Below are 19,979 nucleotides of genomic sequence, written 5' to 3'. Positions count from 1 at the left end.
GCTGGCACTCCAGCTACAGGCACTTTGTATTGTGTCAGTGTGTGAGGTGAGTGTGCTGGCACTCCAGCTACGGCACACCTTCAGTGTGTGAGGTGAGTGTACTGGCACTCCAGCTACGGAACACCTTCAGTGTGTGAGGTGAGTGTACTGGCACTCCAGCTACGGAACACCTTCAGTGTGTGAGGTGAGTGTACTGGCACTCCAGCTACGGAACACCTTCAGTGTGTGAGGTGAGTGTACTGGCACTCCAGCTACGGAACACCTTCAGTGTGTGAGGTGAGTGTACTGGCACTCCAGCTACGGCACAGCTTCAGTGTGAGGTGAGTGTACTGGCACACCAGCTACGGCACACCTTCAGTGTGTGAGGTGAGTGTGCTGGCACTCCAGCTATGGGACACCTTCAGTGTGTGAGGTGAGTGTGCTGGCACTCCAGCTACAGGCACTATGTATTGTGTCAGTGTGTGAGGTGAGTGTGCTGGCACTCCAGCTACGGGACACCTTCAGTGTGTGAGGTGAGTGTGCTGGCACTCCAGCTACAGGCACTTTGTATTGTGTCAGTGTGTGAGGTGAGTGTGCTGGCACTCCAGCTACAGGCACTTTGTATTGTGTCAGTGTGTGAGGTGAGTGTGCTGGCACTCCAGCTACGGGCACTTTGTATTGTGTCAGTGTGTGAGGTGAGTGTGCTGGCACTCCAGCTACGGTCACTCTGTATTGTGTCAGTGTGTGAGGTGAGTGTGCTGGCACTCCAGCTACAGGCACTTTGTACTGTGTCAGTGTGTGAGGTGAGTGTGCTGGCACACCAGCTAAGGGCACTTTGTATTGTGTCAGTGTGTGAGGTGAGTGTGCTGGCACTCCAGCTACGGGCACTTTGTATTGTGTCAGTGTGTGAGGTGAGTGTGCTGGCACTCCAGCTACAGGCACTTTGTATTGTGTCAGTGTGTGAGGTGAGTGTGCTGGCACTCCAGCTACGGGACACCTTCAGTGTGTGAGGTGAGTGTGCTGGCACTCCAGCTACGGGACACCTTCAGTGTGTGAGGTGAGTGTTCTGGCACACCAGCTACGGGGCACCTTCAGTGTGTGACGTGAGTGTGCTGGCACACCAGCTACGGGGCACCTTTAGTGTGTGAGGTGAGTGTTCTGGCACACCAGCTACGGCACACCTTCAGTGTGTGAGGTGAGTGTGCTGGCACACCAGCTACGGCACACCTTCAGTGTGTGAGGTGAGTATGCTGGCACTCCAGCTAAAGGCACTTGACATTGCGTCAGTGTGAGGTGAGTGTGCTGGCACTCCAGCTACGGGACACCTTCAGTATGTGAGGTGAGTATGCTGGCACTCCAGCTAAAGGCACTTGACATTGCGTCAGTGTGAGGTGAGTGTGCTGGCACTCCAGCTACGGGCACTTTGTATTATGTCAGTGTGTGAGGTGAGTGTGCTGGCACTCCAGCTACAGGCACTTTGTATTGTGTCAGTGTGTGAGGTGAGTGTGCTGGCACTCCAGCTACAGGCACTTTGTATTATGTCAGTGTGTGAGGTGAGTGTGCTGGCACTCCAGCTACGGGCACTTTGTATTGTGTCAGTGTGTGAGGTGAGTGTGCTGGCACTCCAGCTACGGGCACTTTGTATTATGTCAGTGTGTGAGGTGAGTGTGCTGGCACTCCAGCTACGGGCACTTTGTATTGTGTCAGTGTGTGAGGTGAGTGTGCTGGCACTCCAGCTACGGGCACTTTGTATTGTGTCAGTGTGTGAGGTGAGTGTGCTGGCACTCCAGCTACGGGCACTTTGTATTGTGTCAGTGTGTGAGGTGAGTGTGCTGGCACTCCAGCTACGGGCACTTTGTATTGTGTCAGTGTGTGAGGTGAGTGTGCTGGCACTCCAGCTACGGGCACTTTGTATTGTGTCAGTGTGTGAGGTGAGTGTGCTGGCACTCCAGCTACGGGCACTTTGTATTGTGTCAGTGTGTGAGGTGAGTGTGCTGGCACTCCAGCTACGGGCACTTTGTATTGTGTCAGTGTGTGAGGTGAGTGTGCTGGCACTCCAGCTACGGGCACTTTGTATTGTGTCAGTGTGTGAGGTGAGTGTGCTGGCACTCCAGCTACGGGCACTTTGTATTGTGTCAGTGTGTGAGGTGAGTGTGCTGGCACTCCAGCTACGGGCACTTTGTATTGTGTCAGTGTGTGAGGTGAGTGTGCTGGCACTCCAGCTACGGGCACTTTGTATTGTGTCAGTGTGTGAGGTGAGTGTGCTGGCACTCCAGCTACGGGCACTTTGTATTGTGTCAGTGTGTGAGGTGAGTGTGCTGGCACTCCAGCTACAGGCACTTTGTATTGTGTCAGTGTGTGAGGTGAGTGTGCTGGCACTCCAGCTACGGGCACTTTGTATTGTGTCAGTGTGTGAGGTGAGTGTGCTGGCACTCCAGCTACGGGCACTTTGTATTGTGTCAGTGTGTGAGGTGAGTGTGCTGGCACTCCAGCTACGGGCACTTTGTATTGTGTCAGTGTGTGAGGTGAGTGTGCTGGCACTCCAGCTACGGGCACTTTGTATTGTGTCAGTGTGTGAGGTGAGTGTGCTGGCACTCCAGCTACGGGCACTTTGTATTGTGTCAGTGTGTGAGGTGAGTGTGCTGGCACTCCAGCTACGGGCACTTTGTATTGTGTCAGTGTGTGAGGTGAGTGTGCTGGCACTCCAGCTACGGGCACTTTGTATTGTGTCAGTGTGTGAGGTGAGTGTGCTGGCACTCCAGTGTGTGAGGTGAGTGCTGGCACTCCAGCTACGGGCACTTTGTATTGTGTCAGTGTGTGAGGTGAGTGTGCTGGCACTCCAGCTACGGGCACTTTGTATTGTGTCAGTGTGTGAGGTGAGTGTGCTGGCACTCCAGCTACGGGCACTTTGTATTGTGTCAGTGTGTGAGGTGAGTGTGCTGGCACTCCAGCTACAGGCACTTTGTATTGTGTCAGTGTGTGAGGTGAGTGTGCTGGCACTCCAGCTACGGGCACTTTGTATTGTGTCAGTGTGTGAGGTGAGTGTGCTGGCACTCCAGCTACGGGCACTTTGTATTGTGTCAGTGTGTGAGGTGAGTGTGCTGGCACTCCAGCTACAGGCACTTTGTATTGTGTCAGTGTGTGAGGTGAGTGTGCTGGCACTCCAGCTACGGGCACTTTGTATTGTGTCAGTGTGTGAGGTGAGTGTGCTGGCACTCCAGCTACAGGCACTTTGTATTGTGTCAGTGTGTGAGGTGAGTGTGCTGGCACTCCAGCTACGGGCACTTTGTATTGTGTCAGTGTGTGAGGTGAGTGTGCTGGCACTCCAGCTACAGGCACTTTGTATTGTGTCAGTGTGTGAGGTGAGTGTGCTGGCACTCCAGCTACGGGCACTTTGTATTGTGTCAGTGTGTGAGGTGAGTGTGCTGGCACTCCAGCTACGGGCACTTTGTATTGTGTCAGTGTGTGAGGTGAGTGTGCTGGCACTCCAGCTACGGGCACTTTGTATTGTGTCAGTGTGTGAGGTGAGTGTGCTGGCACTCCAGCTACGGGCACTTTGTATTGTGTCAGTGTGTGAGGTGAGTGTGCTGGCACTCCAGCTACAGGCACTTTGTATTGTGTCAGTGTGTGAGGTGAGTGTGCTGGCACTCCAGCTACGGGCACTTTGTATTGTGTCAGTGTGTGAGGTGAGTGTGCTGGCACTCCAGCTACAGGCACTTTGTATTGTGTCAGTGTGTGAGGTGAGTGTGCTGGCACTCCAGCTACAGGCACTTTGTATTGTGTCAGTGTGTGAGGTGAGTGTGCTGGCACTCCAGCTACGGGCACTTTGTATTGTGTCAGTGTGTGAGGTGAGTGTGCTGGCACTCCAGCTACAGCTACAGGCACTTTGTAGTGTGTCAGTGTGTGAGGTGAGTGTGCTGGCACTCCAGCTACAGGCACTTTGTATTGTGTCAGTGTGTGAGGTGAGTGTGCTGGCACTCCAGCTCCAGCTACGGGCACTTTGTATTGTGTCAGTGTGTGAGGTGAGTGTGCTGGCACTCCAGCTACGGGACATGAGGTGAGTGTGCTGGCACTCCAGCTGTCAGTGTGTGAGGTGAGTGTGCTGGCACTCCAGCTCCAGCTACGGGCACTTTGTATTGTGTCAGTGTGTGAGGTGAGTGTGCTGGCACTCCAGCTACGGGCACTTTGTACAGTGTGTGAGGTGAGTGTGCTGGCACTCCAGCTACAGGCACTTTGTCAGTGTGAGAGGTGAGTGTGCTGGCACTCCAGCTACAGGCACTTTGTATTGTGTCAGTGTGTGAGGTGAGTGTGCTGGCACTCCAGCTACGGGCACTTTGTATTGTGTCAGTGTGTGAGGAGAGTGTGCTGGCACTCCAGCTACGGGCACTTTGTATTGTGTCAGTGTGTGAGGTGAGTGTGCTGGCACTCCAGCTACGGGCACTTTGTATTGTGTCAGTGTGTGAGGAGAGTGTGCTGGCACTCCAGCTACGGGCACTTTGTATTGTGTCAGTGTGTGAGGTGAGTATGCTGGCACTCCAGCTACGGGCACTTTGTATTGTGTCAGTGTGTGAGGTGAGTGTGCTGGCACTCCAGCTACGGGCAATTTGTATTGTGTCAGTGTGTGAGGTGAGTGTGCTGGCACTCCAGCTACGGGCACTTTGTATTGTGTCAGTGTGTGAGGTGAGTGTGCTGGCACTCCAGCTACGGGCAATTTGTATTGTGTCAGTGTGTGAGGTGAGTGTGCTGGCACTCCAGCTACGGGCACTTTGTATTGTGTCAGTGTGTGAGGTGAGTGTGCTGGCACTCCAGCTACGGGACACCTTCAGTGTGTGAGGTGAGTGTGCTGGCACTCCAGCTACGGGCACTTTGTATTGTGTCAGTGTGTGAGGTGAGTGTGCTGGCACTCCAGCTACGGGCACTTTGTATTGTGTCAGTGTGTGAGGTGAGTGTGCTGGCACTCCAGCTACGGGACACCTTCAGTGTGTGAGGTGAGTGTGCTGGCACTCCAGCTACGGGCACTTTGTATTGTGTCAGTGTGTGAGGTGAGTGTGCTGGCACTCCAGCTTCGGGACACCTTCAGTGTGTGAGGTGAGTGTGCTGGCACTCCAGCTACGGGCACTTTGTATTGTGTCAGTGTGTGAGGTGAGTGTGCTGGCACTCCAGCTACGGGCACTTTGTATTGTGTCAGTGTGTGAGGAGAGTGTGCTGGCACTCCAGCTACGGGCACTTTGTATTGTGTCAGTGTGTGAGGTGAGTGTGCTGGCACTCCAGCTACGGGACACCTTCAGTGTGTGAGGTGAGTGTGCTGGCACTCCAGCTACTGGTAATTTGTATTGTGTCAGTGTGTGAGGTGAGTGTGCTGGCACTCCAGCTACGGGCAATTTGTATTGTGTCAGTGTGTGAGGTGAGTGTGCTGGCACTCCAGCTACGGGCACTTTGTATTGTGTCAGTGTGTGAGGTGAGTATGCTGGCACTCCAGCTACGGGCACTTTGTATTGTGTCAGTGTGTGAGGTGAGTATGCTGGCACTCCAGCTACGGGCACTTTGTATTGTGTCAGTGTGTGAGGTGAGTGTGCTGGCACTCCAGCTACGGGCACTTTGTATTGTGTCAGTGTGTGAGGTGAGTATGCTGGCACTCCAGCTACGGGCACACAGTGTGTGAGGTGAGTGTGCTGGCACTCCAGCTACGGGTCAGTGTGTGAGGTGAGTGTGCTGGCACTCCAGCTACGGGCACTTTGTATTGTGTCAGTGTGTGAGGTGAGTATGCTGGCACTCCAGCTACGGGCACTTTGTATTGTGTCAGTGTGTGAGGTGAGTGTGCTGGCACTCCAGCTACGGGCACTTTGTATTGTGTTGTGTGAGGTGAGTGTGTGGCACTCCAGCTACGGGCACTTTGTATTGTGTCAGTGTGTGAGGTGAGTGTGCTGGCACTCCAGCTACGGGCACTTTGTATTGTGTCAGTGTGTGAGGTGAGTGTGCTGGCACTCCAGCTACGGGCACTTTGTATTATGTCAGTGTGTGAGGTGAGTGTGCTGGCACTCCAGCTACGGGCACTTTGTATTGTGTCAGTGTGTGAGGTGAGTGTGCTGGCACTCCAGCTACGGGCACTTTGTATTGTGTCAGTGTGTGAGGTGAGTGTGCTGGCACTCCAGCTACGGGCAGTTTGTATTGTGTCAGTGTGTGAGGTGAGTGTGCTGGCACTCCAGCTACAGGCACTTTGTATTGTGTCAGTGTGTGAGGTGAGTGTGCTGGCACTCCAGCTACGGGCACTTTGTATTGTGTCAGTGTGTGAGGTGAATGTGCTGGCACTCCAGCTACGGGCACTTTGTATTGTGTCAGTGTGTGAGGTGAGTATGCTGGCACTCCAGCTACGGGCACTTTGTATTGTGTCAGTGTGTGAGGTGAGTGTGCTGGCACTCCAGCTACGGGCACTTTGTATTGTGTCAGTGTGTGAGGTGAGTATGCTGGCACTCCAGCTACGGGCACTTTGTATTGTGTCAGTGTGTGAGGTGAGTGTGCTGGCACTCCAGCTACGGGCACTTTGTATTGTGTCAGTGTGTGAGGTGAGTATGCTGGCACTCCAGCTACGGGCACTTTGTATTGTGTCAGTGTGTGAGGTGAGTATGCTGGCACTCCAGCTACGGGCACTTTGTATTGTGTCAGTGTGTGAGGTGAGTATGCTGGCACTCCAGCTACAGGCACTTTGTATTGTGTCAGTGTGTGAGGTGAGTGTGCTGGCACTCCAGCTACAGGCACTTTGTATTGTGTCAGTGTGTGAGGTGAGTGTGCTGGCACTCCAGCTACGGGCACTTTGTATTGTGTCAGTGTGTGAGGTGAGTGTGCTGGCACTCCAGCTACGGGCACTTTGTATTGTGTCAGTGTGTGAGGTGAGTGTGCTGGCACTCCAGCTACGGGCACTTTGTATTGTGTCAGTGTGTGAGGTGAGTGTGCTGGCACTCCAGCTACAGGCACTTTGGACTGTGTCAGTGTGTGAGGTGAGTGTGCTGGCACTCCAGCTACGGGCACTTTGGACTGTGTCAGTGTGTGAGGTGAGTGTGCTGGCACTCCAGCTACGGGCACTTTGTATTGTGTCAGTGTGTGAGGTGAGTGTGCTGGCACTCCAGCTACGGGCACTTTGTATTGTGTCAGTGTGTGAGGTGAGTGTGCTGGCACTCCAGCTACGGGCACTTTGTATTGTGTCAGTGTGTGAGGTGAGTGTACTGGCACTCCAGCTACGGGCACTTTGTATTGTGTCAGTGTGTGAGGTGAGTGTACTGGCACTCCAGCTACGGGCACTTTGTATTGTGTCAGTGTGTGAGGTGAGTGTGCTGGCACTCCAGCTACGGGCACTTTGTATTGTGTCAGTGTGTGAGGTGAGTGTGCTGGCACTCCAGCTACGGGCACTTTGTATTGTGTCAGTGTGTGAGGTGAGTGTGCTGGCACTCCATCTACGGGCACTTTGTATTGTGTCAGTGTGTGAGGTGAGTGTACTGGCACTCCAGCTACGGGCACTTTGTATTGTGTCAGTGTGTGAGGTGAGTGTACTGGCACTCCAGCTACGGGCACTTTGTATTGTGTCAGTGTGTGAGGTGAGTGTGCTGGCACTCCAGCTACGGGCACTTTGTATTGTGTCAGTGTGTGAGGTGAGTGTGCTGGCACTCCAGCTACGGGCACTTTGGACTGTGTCAGTGTGTGAGGTGAGTGTGCTGGCACTCCAGCTACGGAACACCTTCAGTGTGTGAGGTGAGTGTGCTGGCACTCCAGCTACGGAACACCTTCAGTGTGTGAGGTGAGTGTACTGGCACTCCAGCTACGGAACACCTTCAGTGTGTGAGGTGAGCATGCTGGCACTCCAGCTACGGGACACCTTCAGTGTGTGAGGTGAGCATGCTGGCACTCCAGCTACGGGACACCTTCAGTGTGTGAGGTGAGCATGCTGGCACTCCAGCTACGGGACACCTTCAGTGTGTGAGGTGAGCATGCTGGCACTCCAGCTACGGGACACCTTCAGTGTGTGAGGTGAGTGTGCTGGCACTCCAGCTACGGAACACCTTCAGTGTGTGAGGTGAGCATGCTGGCACTCCAGCTACGGGACACCTTCAGTGTGTGAGGTGAGTGTGCTGGCACTCCAGCTACGGGACACCTTCAGTGTGTGAGGTGAGTGTGCTGGCACTCCAGCTACGGGACACCTTCAGTGTGTGAGGTGAGCATGCTGGCACTCCAGCTACGGGACACCTTCAGTGTGTGAGGTGAGTGTGCTGGCACTCCAGCTACGGGCACTTTGTATTGTGTCAGTGTGTGAGGTGAGCATGCTGGCACTCCAGCTACGGGACACCTTCAGTGTGTGAGGTGAGCATGCTGGCACTCCAGCTACGGGACACCTTCAGTGTGTGAGGTGAGTGTGCTGGCACTCCAGCTACAGGCACTTTGTATTGTGTCAGTGTGTGAGGTGAGTGTACTGGCACTCCAGCTACGGGCACTTTGTATTGTGTCAGTGTGTGAGGTGAGTATGCTGGCACTCCAGCTACGGGCACCTTGTATTGTGTCAGTGTGTGAGATGAGTGTGCTGGCACTCCAGCTACGGGCACTTTGTATTGTGTGAGTGTGTGAGGTGCGTGTGATGGCACTCCAGCTACGGGCACTTTGTATTGTGTCAGTGTGTGAGGTGAGTGTACTGGCACTCCAGCTACGGGCACTTTGTATTGTGTCAGTGTGTGAGGTGAGTGTGCTGGCACTCCAGCTACGGGCACCTTGTATTGTGTCAGTGTGTGAGATGAGTGTGCTGGCACTCCAGCTACGGGCACTTTGTATTGTGTCAGTGTGTGAGGTGAGTGTGCTGGCACTCCAGCTACGGGCACTATGTATTGTGTCAGTGTGTGAGGTGAGTGTGCTGGCACTCCAGCTACAGGCACTTTGTATTGTGTCAGTGTGTGAGGTGAGTGTGCTGGCACTCCAGCTATGGGCACTTTGTATTGTGTCAGTGTGTGAGGTGAGTGTGCTGGCACTCCAGCTACGGGCACTTTGTATTGTGTCAGTGTGTGAGGTGAGTGTGCTGGCACTCCAGCTATGGGCACTTTGTATTGTGTCAGTGTGTGAGGTGAGTGTGCTGGCACTCCAGCTACGGGCACTTTGTATTGTGTCAGTGTGTGAGGTGAGTGTGCTGGCACTCCAGCTACGGGCACTTTGCATTGTGTGTGTGAGGTGAGTGTGCTGGCACTCCAGCTACGGGCACTTTGTATTGTGTGTGTGAGGTGAGTGTGCTGGCACTCCAGCTACGGGCACTTTGCATTGTGTGTGTGAGGTGAGTGTGCTGGCACTCCAGCTACGGGCACTTTGTATTGTGTGTGTGAGGTGAGTGTGCTGGCACTCCAGCTACGGGCACTTTGCATTGTGTGTGTGAGGTGAGTGTGCTGGCACTCCAGCTACGGGCACTTTGTATTGTGTCAGTGTGTGAGGTGAGTGTGCTGGCACTCCAGCTACGGCACAGCTTCAGTGTGAGGTGAGTATGCTGGCACTCCAGCTACGGCACAGCTTCAGTGTGAGGTGAGTGTGCTGGCACTCCAGCTACGGGACACCTTCAATGTGTGAGGTGAGTGTGCTGGCACTCCAGCTACGGCACACCTTCAGTGTGTGAGGTGAGTGTGCTGGCACTCCAGCTATGGCACACCTTCAGTGTGTGAGGTGAGTGTGCTGGCACTCCAGCTACGGCACACCTTCAGTGTGTGAGGTGAGTGTGCTGGCACTCCAGCTACGGGACACCTACAGTGTGTGAGGTGAGTGTGCTGGCACTCCAGCTACGGCACACCTTCAGTGTGTGAGGTGAGTGTGCTGGCACTCCAGCTACGGCACACCTTCAGTGTGTGAGGTGAGTGTGCTGGCACACCAGCTACGGCACACCTTCAGTGTGTGAGGTGAGTGTGCTGGCACTCCAGCTACGGCACACCTTCAGTGTGTGAGGTGAGTGTGCTGGCACTCCAGCTACGGCACACCTTCAGTGTGTGAGGTGAGTGTACTGGCACACCAGCTACGGCACACCTTCAGTGTGTGAGGTAAGTGTGCTGGCACTCCAGCTACGGCACACCTTCAGTGTGTGAGGTGAGTGTGCTGGCACACCAGCTACGGCACACCTTCAGTGTGTGAGGTGAGTGTACTGGCACACCAGCTACGGCACACCTTCAGTGTGTGAGGTGAGTGTGCTGGCACTCCAGCTACGGCACACCTTCAGTGCGTGAGGTGAGTGTACTGGCACTCCAGCTACGGGACACCTTCGGTGTGTTACGTGAGTGTACTGGCACTCCAGCTACGGCACACCTTCAGTGTGTGAGGTGAGTGTACTGGCACTCCAGCTACGGGACACCTTCGGTGTGTTACGTGAGTGTACTGGCACTCCAGCTACGGCACACCTTCAGTGCGTGAGGTGAGTGTACTGGCACTCCAGCTACGGGACACCTTCGGTGTGTTACGTGAGTGTACTGGCACACCAGCTACGGCACACCTTCAGTGTGTGAGGTGAGTGTGCTGGCACTCCAGCTACGGGACACCTACAGTGTGTGAGGTGAGTGTGCTGGCACTCCAGCTACGGCACACCTTCAGTGTGTGAGGTGAGTGTGCTGGCACTCCAGCTACGGCACACCTTCAGTGTGTGAGGTGAGTGTGCTGGCACTCCAGCTACGGCACACCTTCAGTGTGTGAGGTGAGTGTGCTGGCACTCCAACTACGGCACACCTTCTTTGTGTGAGGTGAGTGTACTGGCACTCCAGCTACGGAACACCTTCAGTGTGTGAGGTGAGTGTACTGGCACTCCAGCTACGGAACACCTTCAGTGTGTGAGGTGAGTGTGCTGGCACTCCAGCTACGGCACACCTTCAGTGTGTGAGGTGAGTGTACTGGCACTCCAGCTACGGCACACCTTCAGTGTGTGAGGTGAGTGTGCTGGCACTCCAGCTACGGCACACCTTCAGTGTGTGAGGTGAGTGTGCTGGCACTCCAGCTACGGCACACCTTCAGTGTGTGAGGTGAGTGTACTGGCACTCCAGCTACGGCACACCTTCAGTGTGTGAGGTGAGTGTACTGGCACTCCAGCTACGGCACACCTTCAGTGTGTGAGGTGAGTGTACTGGCACTCCAGCTACGGCACACCTTCATTGTGTGAGGTGAGTGTACTGGCACTCCAGCTACGGAACACCTTCATTGTGTGAGGTGAGTGTGCTGGCACTCCAGCTACGGCACACCTTCAGTGTTTGAGGTGAGTGTACTGGCACTCCAGCTACGGCACACCTTCAGTGTGTGAGGTGAGTGTACTGGCACTCCAGCTACGGCACACCTTCAGTGTGTGAGGTGAGTGTACTGGCACTCCAGCTACGGCACACCTTCAGTGTGTGAGGTGAGTGTGCTGGCACTCCAGCTACGGCACACCTTCAGTGTGTGAGGTGAGTGTACTGGCACTCCAGCTACGGCACACCTTCATTGTGTGAGGTGAGTGTGCTGGCACTCCAGCTACGGCACACCTTCACTGTGTGAGGTGAGTGTGCTGGCACTCCAGCTACGGCACACCTTCATTGTGTGAGGTGAGTGTGCTGGCACTCCAGCTACGGCACACCTTCATTGTGTGAGGTGAGTGTGCTGGCACTCCAGTGTGCTGGCACTCCAGCTACGGCACACCTTCACTGTGTGAGGTGAGTGTGCTCGCACTCCAGCTACGGCAGACCTTCAGTGTGTGAGGTGAGTGTACTGGCACTCCAACTACGGCACACCTTCAGTGTGTGAGGTGAGTGTACTGGCACTCCAGCTACGGCACACCTTCAGTGTGTGAGGTGAGTGTGCTGGCACTCCAGCTACGGCAGACCTTCAGTGTGTGAGGTGAGTGTACTGGCACTCCAGCTACGGCACACCTTCAGTGTGTGAGGTGAGTGTACTGGGACTCCAGCTACGGCACACCTTCAGTGTGTGAGGTGAGTGTACTGGGACTCCAGCTACGGCACACCTTCAGTGTGTGAGGTGAGTGTACTGGCACTCCAGCTACGGCACACCTTCAGTGTGTGAGGTGAGTGTACTGGCACTCCAGCTACGGCACACCTTCAGTGTGTGAGGTGAGTGTACTGGGACTCCAGCTACGGCACACCTTCAGTGTGTGAGGTGAGTGTACTGGCACTCCAACTACGGCACACCTTCAGTACTAACTGTCGTCTGGTAAGGAATTATGTAATGCAAAATTTAATGTCACTTTGACCGTACTTTAAATATTAATAATAATAATAATAATAATAATAATAATAATAATATCAAAATATAAGATTAATAAAGTGCCAGTTAGTTTATTAAAATGCTTTATTACTTTATTATTAAAATAATATGGATGCATAACAGACAACAAAGACAGTAATAAATAGAACAATAAATAAAACAATAAACAGAACAATAAAAAGAGCAATAAACAGAGCAATAAATAGAACAATAAATAGAACAATAAATAGAACAATAAATAGAACAAAAAATAGAATAATAAATGAAGTCTAGCATAACAAATACCTTAAAATTTTATCACAATCCATGCTGAGCCTGGGCCAGGTACACCACACCCTGGGCCAGGTACACCACACCCTGGGCCAGGTACACCACTCCCTGGGCCAGGTACACCACACCCTGGGCCAGGTACACCACTCCCTGGGCAAGGTACACCACACCCTGGGCCAGGTACACCACACCCTGGGCCAGGTACACCACACCCTGGGCCAGGTACACCACTCCCTGGGCAAGGTACACCACACCCTGGGCCAGGTACACCACACCCTGGGCCAGGTACACCACACCCTGGGCCAGGTACACCACACCCTGGGCCAGGTACACCACACCCTGGGCCAGGTACACCACACCCTGGGCCAGGTACACCACACCCTGGGCCAGGTACACCACACCCTGGGCCAGGTACACCACACCCTGGGCCAGGTACACCACACCCTGGGCCAGGTACACCACACCCTGGGCCAGGTACACCACACCCTGGGCCAGGTACACCACACCCTGGGCCAGGTACACCACACCCTGGGCCAGGTACACCACACCCTGGGCCAGGTACACCACACCCTGGGCCAGGTACACCACACCCTGGGCCAGGTACACCACACCCTGGGCCAGGTACACCACACCCTGGGCCAGGTACACCACACCCTGGGCCAGGTACACCACACCCTGGGCCAGGTACACCACACCCTGGGCCAGGTACACCACACCCTGGGCCAGGTACACCACACCCTGGGCCAGGTACACCACACCCTGGGCCAGGTACACCACACCCTGGGCCAGGTACACCACACCCTGGGCCAGGTACACCACACCCTGGGCCAGGTACACCACACCCTGGGCCAGGTACACCACACCCTGGGCCAGGTACACCACACCCTGGGCCAGGTACACCACACCCTGGGCCAGGTACACCACACCCTGGGCCAGGTACACCACACCCTGGGCCAGGTACACCACACCCTGGGCCAGGTACACCACACCCTGGGCCAGGTACACCACACCCTGTGCCAGGTACACCACACCCTGAGCCAGATACACCACACCCTGGGCCAGGTACACCACACCCTGGGCCAGGTACACCACACCCTGGGCCAGGTACACCACACCCTGGGCCAGGTACACCACACCCTGGGCCAGGTACACCACACCCTGGGCCAGGTACACCACACCCTGGGCCAGGTACACCATACCCTGGGCCAGGTACACCACACCCTGGGCCAGGTACACCACACCCTGAGCCAGATACACCACACCCTGGGCCAGGTACACCACTCACTGGGCAAGGTACACCACACCCTGGGCCAGGTACACCACACCCTGGGCCAGGTACACCACACCCTGGGCCAGGTACACCACACCCTGGGCCAGGTACACCATACCCTGGGCCAGGTACACCACACCCTGGGCCAGGTACACCACACCCTGGGCCAGGTACACCACACCCTGGGCCAGGTACACCACACCCTGGGCCAGGTACACCACACCCTGAGCCAGATACACCACACCCTGGGCCAGGTACACCACTCCCTAGGCCAGGTACACCACACCCTGTGCCAGGTCCACCACACCCTGGGCCAGGTCCACCACACCCTGGGCCAGGTACACCACACCCTGGGCCAGGTACACCACACCCTGGGCCAGGTACACCACACCCTGGGCCAGGTACACCACACCCTGGGCCAGGTACACCACACCCTGTGCCAGGTCCACCACACCCTGGGCCAGGTCCACCACACCCTGGGCCAGGTACACCACACCCTGGGCCAGGTACACCACACCCTGGGCCAGGTACACCACACCCTGGGCCAGGTACGCCACACCCTGGGCCAGGTACACCACACCCTGGGCCAGGTACACCACACCCTGGGCCAGGTACACCACACCCTGGGCCAGGTACACCACACCCTGGGCCAGGTACACCACACCCTGGGCCAGGTACGCCACACCCTGGGCCAGGTACACCACACCCTGGGCCAGGTACACCACACCCTGGGCCAGGTACACCACACCCTGGGCCAGGTACACCACACCCTGGGCCAGGTACACCACACCCTGGGCCAGGTACACCACACCCTGGGCCAGGTACACCACACCCTGGGCCAGGTACACCACACCCTGAGCCAGATACACCACACCCTGGGCCAGGTACACCACTCCCTGGGCAAGGTACACCACACCCTGGGCCAGGTACACCACACCCTGGGCCAGGTACACCACACCCTGGGCCAGGTACACCACACCCTGGGCCAGGTACACCACACCCTGGGCCAGGTACACCACACCCTGGGCCAGGTACACCACACCCTGGGCCAGTTATACCACACCCTTGGCCAGGTACACCACATCCTGGGCCAGGTACACCACACCCTGGGCCAGGTACACCACACCCTGGGCCAGGTACACCACACCCTGGGCCAGGTACACCACGCCCAGGGCCAGGTACACCACACCCTGGGACAGGTACACCACACCCTGGGCGAGGTACACCACACCCTGGGCCAGATACACCACACCCTGGGCCAGGTCCACCACCCCCTGGGCCAGGTACACCACACCCTGGGCCAGGTACACCACACCCTGGGCCAGGTACACCACACCCTGGGCCAGGTACACCACACCCTGGGCCAGGTACACCACACCCTGGGCCAGGTACACCACACCCTGGGCCAGGTACACCACACCCTGGGCCAGGTACACCACACCCTGGGCCAGGTACACCACACCCTTGGCCAGGTACAACACACCCTTGGCCAGGTACACCACACCCTGGGCCAGGTACACCACGCCCTGGGCCAGGTACACCACACCCTGGGCCAGGTACACCACACCCTGGGCCAGGTACACCACGCCCAGGGCCAGGTACACCACACCCTGGGCCAGGTACACCACACCCTGGGCGAGGTACACCACACCCTGGGCCAGGTACACCACACCCTGGGCCACGTCCACCACACCCTGGGCCAGGTACACCACACCCTTGCCAGGTACACCACACCCTGGGCCAGGTACCCCACACCCTGGGCCAGGTACACCACGCCCAGGGCCAGGTACACAACGCCCTGGGCCAGGTACACCACACCCTGGGCGAGGTACACCACACCCTGGGCCAGATACACCACACCTTGGGCCAGGTACACGACACCCTGGGCCAGGTACACCACACCCTGGGCCAGGTACACCACACCCTGGGCGAGGTACACCACACCCTGGGCCAGATACACCACACCTTGGGCCAGGTACATCACACCCTGGGCCAGGTACACCACACCCTGGGCTAGGTACACCACACCCTGGGCCAGGTACACCACACCCTGGGTGAGGTACATCACACCCTGGGCCAGATACACCACACCTTGGGCCAGGTACATCACACCCTGGGCCAGGTACTCCACACCCTGGGCTAGGTACACCACATTGCCTGGGCCATGTACACCACACCCTGGGCGAGGTACACCACACCCTGAGCCAGGTACACCACATTGCCTGGGCCAGGCACACCACAACCTAAGCCAGGTACACTACATTGCATGTGCCAGGTGTACCACAGCCTAGGCCAGATATACCACAACTTGGGCCAGGTACACCACAGCTTGGGCCAGATACACCACACTGCCTAGGCCAGATACACCACACTTCCTGGGTCAGATACATCACACTGCCCGAGCCAGGTACACCACACTTCCTGGGTCAGATACGTCACACTGCCTGAGCCAGGTACACCACACCCTGAGCCAGGTACATCACACTGCCCGAGCCAGGTACACCACACTTCCTGGGTCAGATACATCACACTGCCTGAGCCAGGTACACCACACTGCCTGAGCCAGGTACATCACACTGCCTTGGGCAGATATACCACAGCTTGGACCAGATACACCATACTGGCTGGGCCAGATACACCATACTTCTTGGGCCAGATACACCACACTGCCTGGGCCAGATGTACCACAGCTTGGGCCAGATACACCATACTGCCTAGGCCAGATACACCACACTGCCTGGGTTAGATACACCATACTGCCTGGGCCAGATACATCAAGGATCTTAGATCAAATCTGTTTATCTTCAGTTCTCAGCAGCACCACGTTCTAAACCTGACAAGATCACATTATTATACTGTGATATCGAGTGAAGGGAAAACAATGATCACAATCACTAACTGATGCTCAGAGGAACAGCCCCTTAATGGGTGTGTTGGAGGCAGTCCTGGGTAGTAAACAGTTAACAGCAATACATATGTAAATTTGGTCACCTCCGTGGTTTTTTATGTGAGTTAAGAACTCTGCTGTATGATGAATGTTGAGTTAGACAAAATAATCATTCTACAGAGCTTATTAAAACTGTTGTCATCTTAGATATCGTTACGATTCACAACACAGTACTTTATTTTTCTCAGTATATATAAACAATAAGTTTACATCATGCATCAAACAGTCAAATAATCGATATGAAATTATCTGTAGTTCAAGAGGACTTACAGAATCTCACTAACATAGTAATGCTAAATTGTGTCTAATACGCTTTCAGCTTAGATACAAACTGCTAGAGCTATTAAGTATTTCTCTTTCTAATTATTATTATTATTACTATTTTTATTTTCACAAAAAGATACTATACCCACATGGCTATAACATCGCTAGTGTGTACTAAATGTAACTAATTAGTGATTATAACAGTAAGAACATTTCCCTGATGTTCATGATCTCACACGGTAATCAGAAGACACTGCATCATTCACCGTGAGTCTCATTGATCATGAAAAACGTTATCATCCTTATCACTGCTGTACATACTGTAGTATCCTGGTTTTCTCTCTCCCGTGGTAAGCTCCATGATGTGTGCCATCGTGTATGCCATATCATCCGAACTTGTCTCCTCACTCATATTTGATTCGTACTTGATGCCAGCCGATTGCGGTGTCTTCATTTGTTCGTAGGTCTGATATTTGATGAGCGGGATGATCACCGACAGGAAACTAATGAGACCGAACAACACCAAGATGCCCGAATATACCCAGGTGTAGCAGGCTAAGGAGGCGTTGACATTGCTATTTAGGGTGAATGATGATCCAAAGAATCGAAAGCTCTCCTCTTGAGACCATGGCAACGTCGACATCCTATCTTGTGTATCGCCTTCAAGGTTAGCTGGCAGTTTAGTGTCTACGACGCTGGAAGCGTGGTCATCTTGGGGCTGGATGTGCTGGTTAGCCTGTGGAAATGATGGAGAAGAAGATGAAGAGTCCATCCAAAAGATGTTGCTCTTGAAGGCACTTCTTGGGTCCTTCTTATTCCCTTGTTCGTTTTCTCTGATGAGCCAGAGATGTACAAGTTCTTCAGGTCCCACCTCGGATTCTCCACCATTTATAATGTAATGCTGTATATCCCAAAGTCACAAGATGACATGGGATGACAGAGGCTTGAAAAGATACTTATTAGAGATGTACCCATTATGTGCCTCTGTAATCTTTTGACTACGACCCACAGGATGGGTATGGGGTGCATAATAAAGATATTAAACTAACTCAGTGATGCATAATAATAATGGTAATCCTCCACTGGCTTACATTATAAATGCAAGTGACTATGGTATAAAAGAAGCAAATACAAGCTTACTTAAATTTTACAGTCACATTGACATCTAGTATTATTTATTCCTAGAACATTACAAAATAACTCGTTATAATTTATACAGGAAAGTTACGTTAATTCGTACAATTTAGAACAAATTAATAATATATTAATACAAAATTGAAAGTATTTGTCATGTCCTGCCAATGTTTATGAAGATCTTACAAGTGTCCCCTGAAACTAAACTAAAAAAGTCAGTTACCTGAGAGATTTTTACACACTATGACGGGCAGCTACCTTGTTAAGACAGTAGGATGAAATACTTAAAAGTGGATTGTATTTGCAGGGTGACGGCAAAATGGGAGTAAGCAGTGCAGGACCAAGCTAGCAAAGGTGAGACAGGAAGATGGCACCGTCCATACACTGTGAGGTAAGACCCAAGGCTGTGTGGGCCAGGTCAGTGTTGTTGTGTGACGTATGTGAGAATGATGCTATGACGGTTAGAGAGCTCGAGTGTCAGTGGTGATGCGCTCAATATAAGAGCTATGGTAAGTGCGCGTCCACGATCTATTATGGCAAATGTGAGAGTATGTTATGGGTGAGAGAGATCGGTGAAATAGGCGAGGCTGGAGAGGGTGAGTGTCGGTGTTCAGGCGAGGAAAGACTCTACGTAATGCACTGCACGACTGAGGACCCTCCTCACCAACACGGCCGCTCGGTCTTGTGCCTGTTGGAGGAGAGAACGGTGAGGAAGGTACATCAACTGCAGAAACAGAGGGGCGAGGTAAGATGCTTAATTAATATAACAGCAGTCTGATTGAACAGACACCAGGTCAGAATAGTGGACGGAAAACAGAGCCATCACCACTCCTTGTGCTCCCCCATGAATGTAATAATAATAATAATAATAATAATAATAATAATAATAATAATAATAATAATAATAATAATAATAATAATAATAATAATAACAATAATAGTCCAGTTTAATCAATTCTCTGAAATTTTTCGAAGGGAATTTTGATAACTGTTTATTGTAAGGCAAACGTAGCTATTGGTTTAACATTTAAGAGTGTTAAAGGAACAATTATTAAACTAACACTGCCATCACGTAAGATGATTTTATGTCATGCTCCATCACAGAGGTTGTGTATCATTCATGAGGTTATGAAAATTGTGAAGCTGAGATAGGAGACTTCAGGAGGGCGACGATATCATCAAATATTTCACTATGAGTAAGCAGAGTTTATCAGAGGAAACTTACAAATATCAACATTATGAAGTGAAACTTTACTAATAGGTTATAATACTGTACAACTAGAAGACTGGTAGGAGTCGGGAAGAATGAGGCGCATTAGAGCACATATCTGCACACCTCCGACTGTGGCAGTCATAAATATAGCAATAAAACAATGGAATTTCTATTCATTATTACTGCCAGACCACACTCGTAATCTTAATATATTTCAGCCTTCAAGAAATTTTCCCCCTATATTTAGTTTTTAAATTAACGTGAATAATGTGGGCCAGCCATCAGCAGGAGATGAGTTACGTTGATACTTGGGAAGCTGAGGTGCCGTCCCTAGCGGTAGTCGCCCCACTTTTCTCACATTCCCGTCAACACTTAAGGGAGTGCCTTGATGCCAGTGAGGGACTCTTCATCCAAGGATCTGGATCTGTTCTCCGACTCATAGGATTGAGCTTGATTAACTCATATTCCCCAGGCATTATAACCCCTAAATTAAATTTACCGAGAATAATGTGTGACTTATCCTGTCATGACTCGTGCAAGAATGTCAGTGTACTTCATGTTTACTCGTGTTACAGCCACTCACACCTCCACTACACCATGGCCCACTACTCAGCTTGATACCAGGTCACTACTACGCCTTCACCCAGGTCACAACTACA

The 19,979-nt window shown here is 53.3% G+C and overlaps 1 protein-coding gene across 1 annotated transcript in view; it reads right to left on the bottom strand.

The window, feature by feature from the left end:
- Positions 1-15,906: 15,906 nt before the first annotated feature.
- The window catches only part of LOC128684388 (uncharacterized), an 80,164-nt gene continuing 76,091 nt past the window's right edge, over positions 15,907-19,979 (bottom strand). Inside the window, exon 4 of the mRNA XM_070095459.1 lies at positions 15,907-17,709. Within this exon, the coding sequence (XP_069951560.1) occupies positions 17,248-17,709 (462 nt within the window). The 3' untranslated portion in view covers positions 15,907-17,247. The remainder of the gene's footprint in view (positions 17,710-19,979) is intronic.

The sequence above is a fragment of the Cherax quadricarinatus genome, chromosome 4, assembly GCF_038502225.1.
Source record: "Cherax quadricarinatus isolate ZL_2023a chromosome 4, ASM3850222v1, whole genome shotgun sequence".
Taxonomy (NCBI): domain Eukaryota; kingdom Metazoa; phylum Arthropoda; class Malacostraca; order Decapoda; family Parastacidae; genus Cherax; species Cherax quadricarinatus.
Note: the sequence above shows the minus strand (reverse complement) of the source record. Positions and strands in the feature narration are given on the sequence as shown.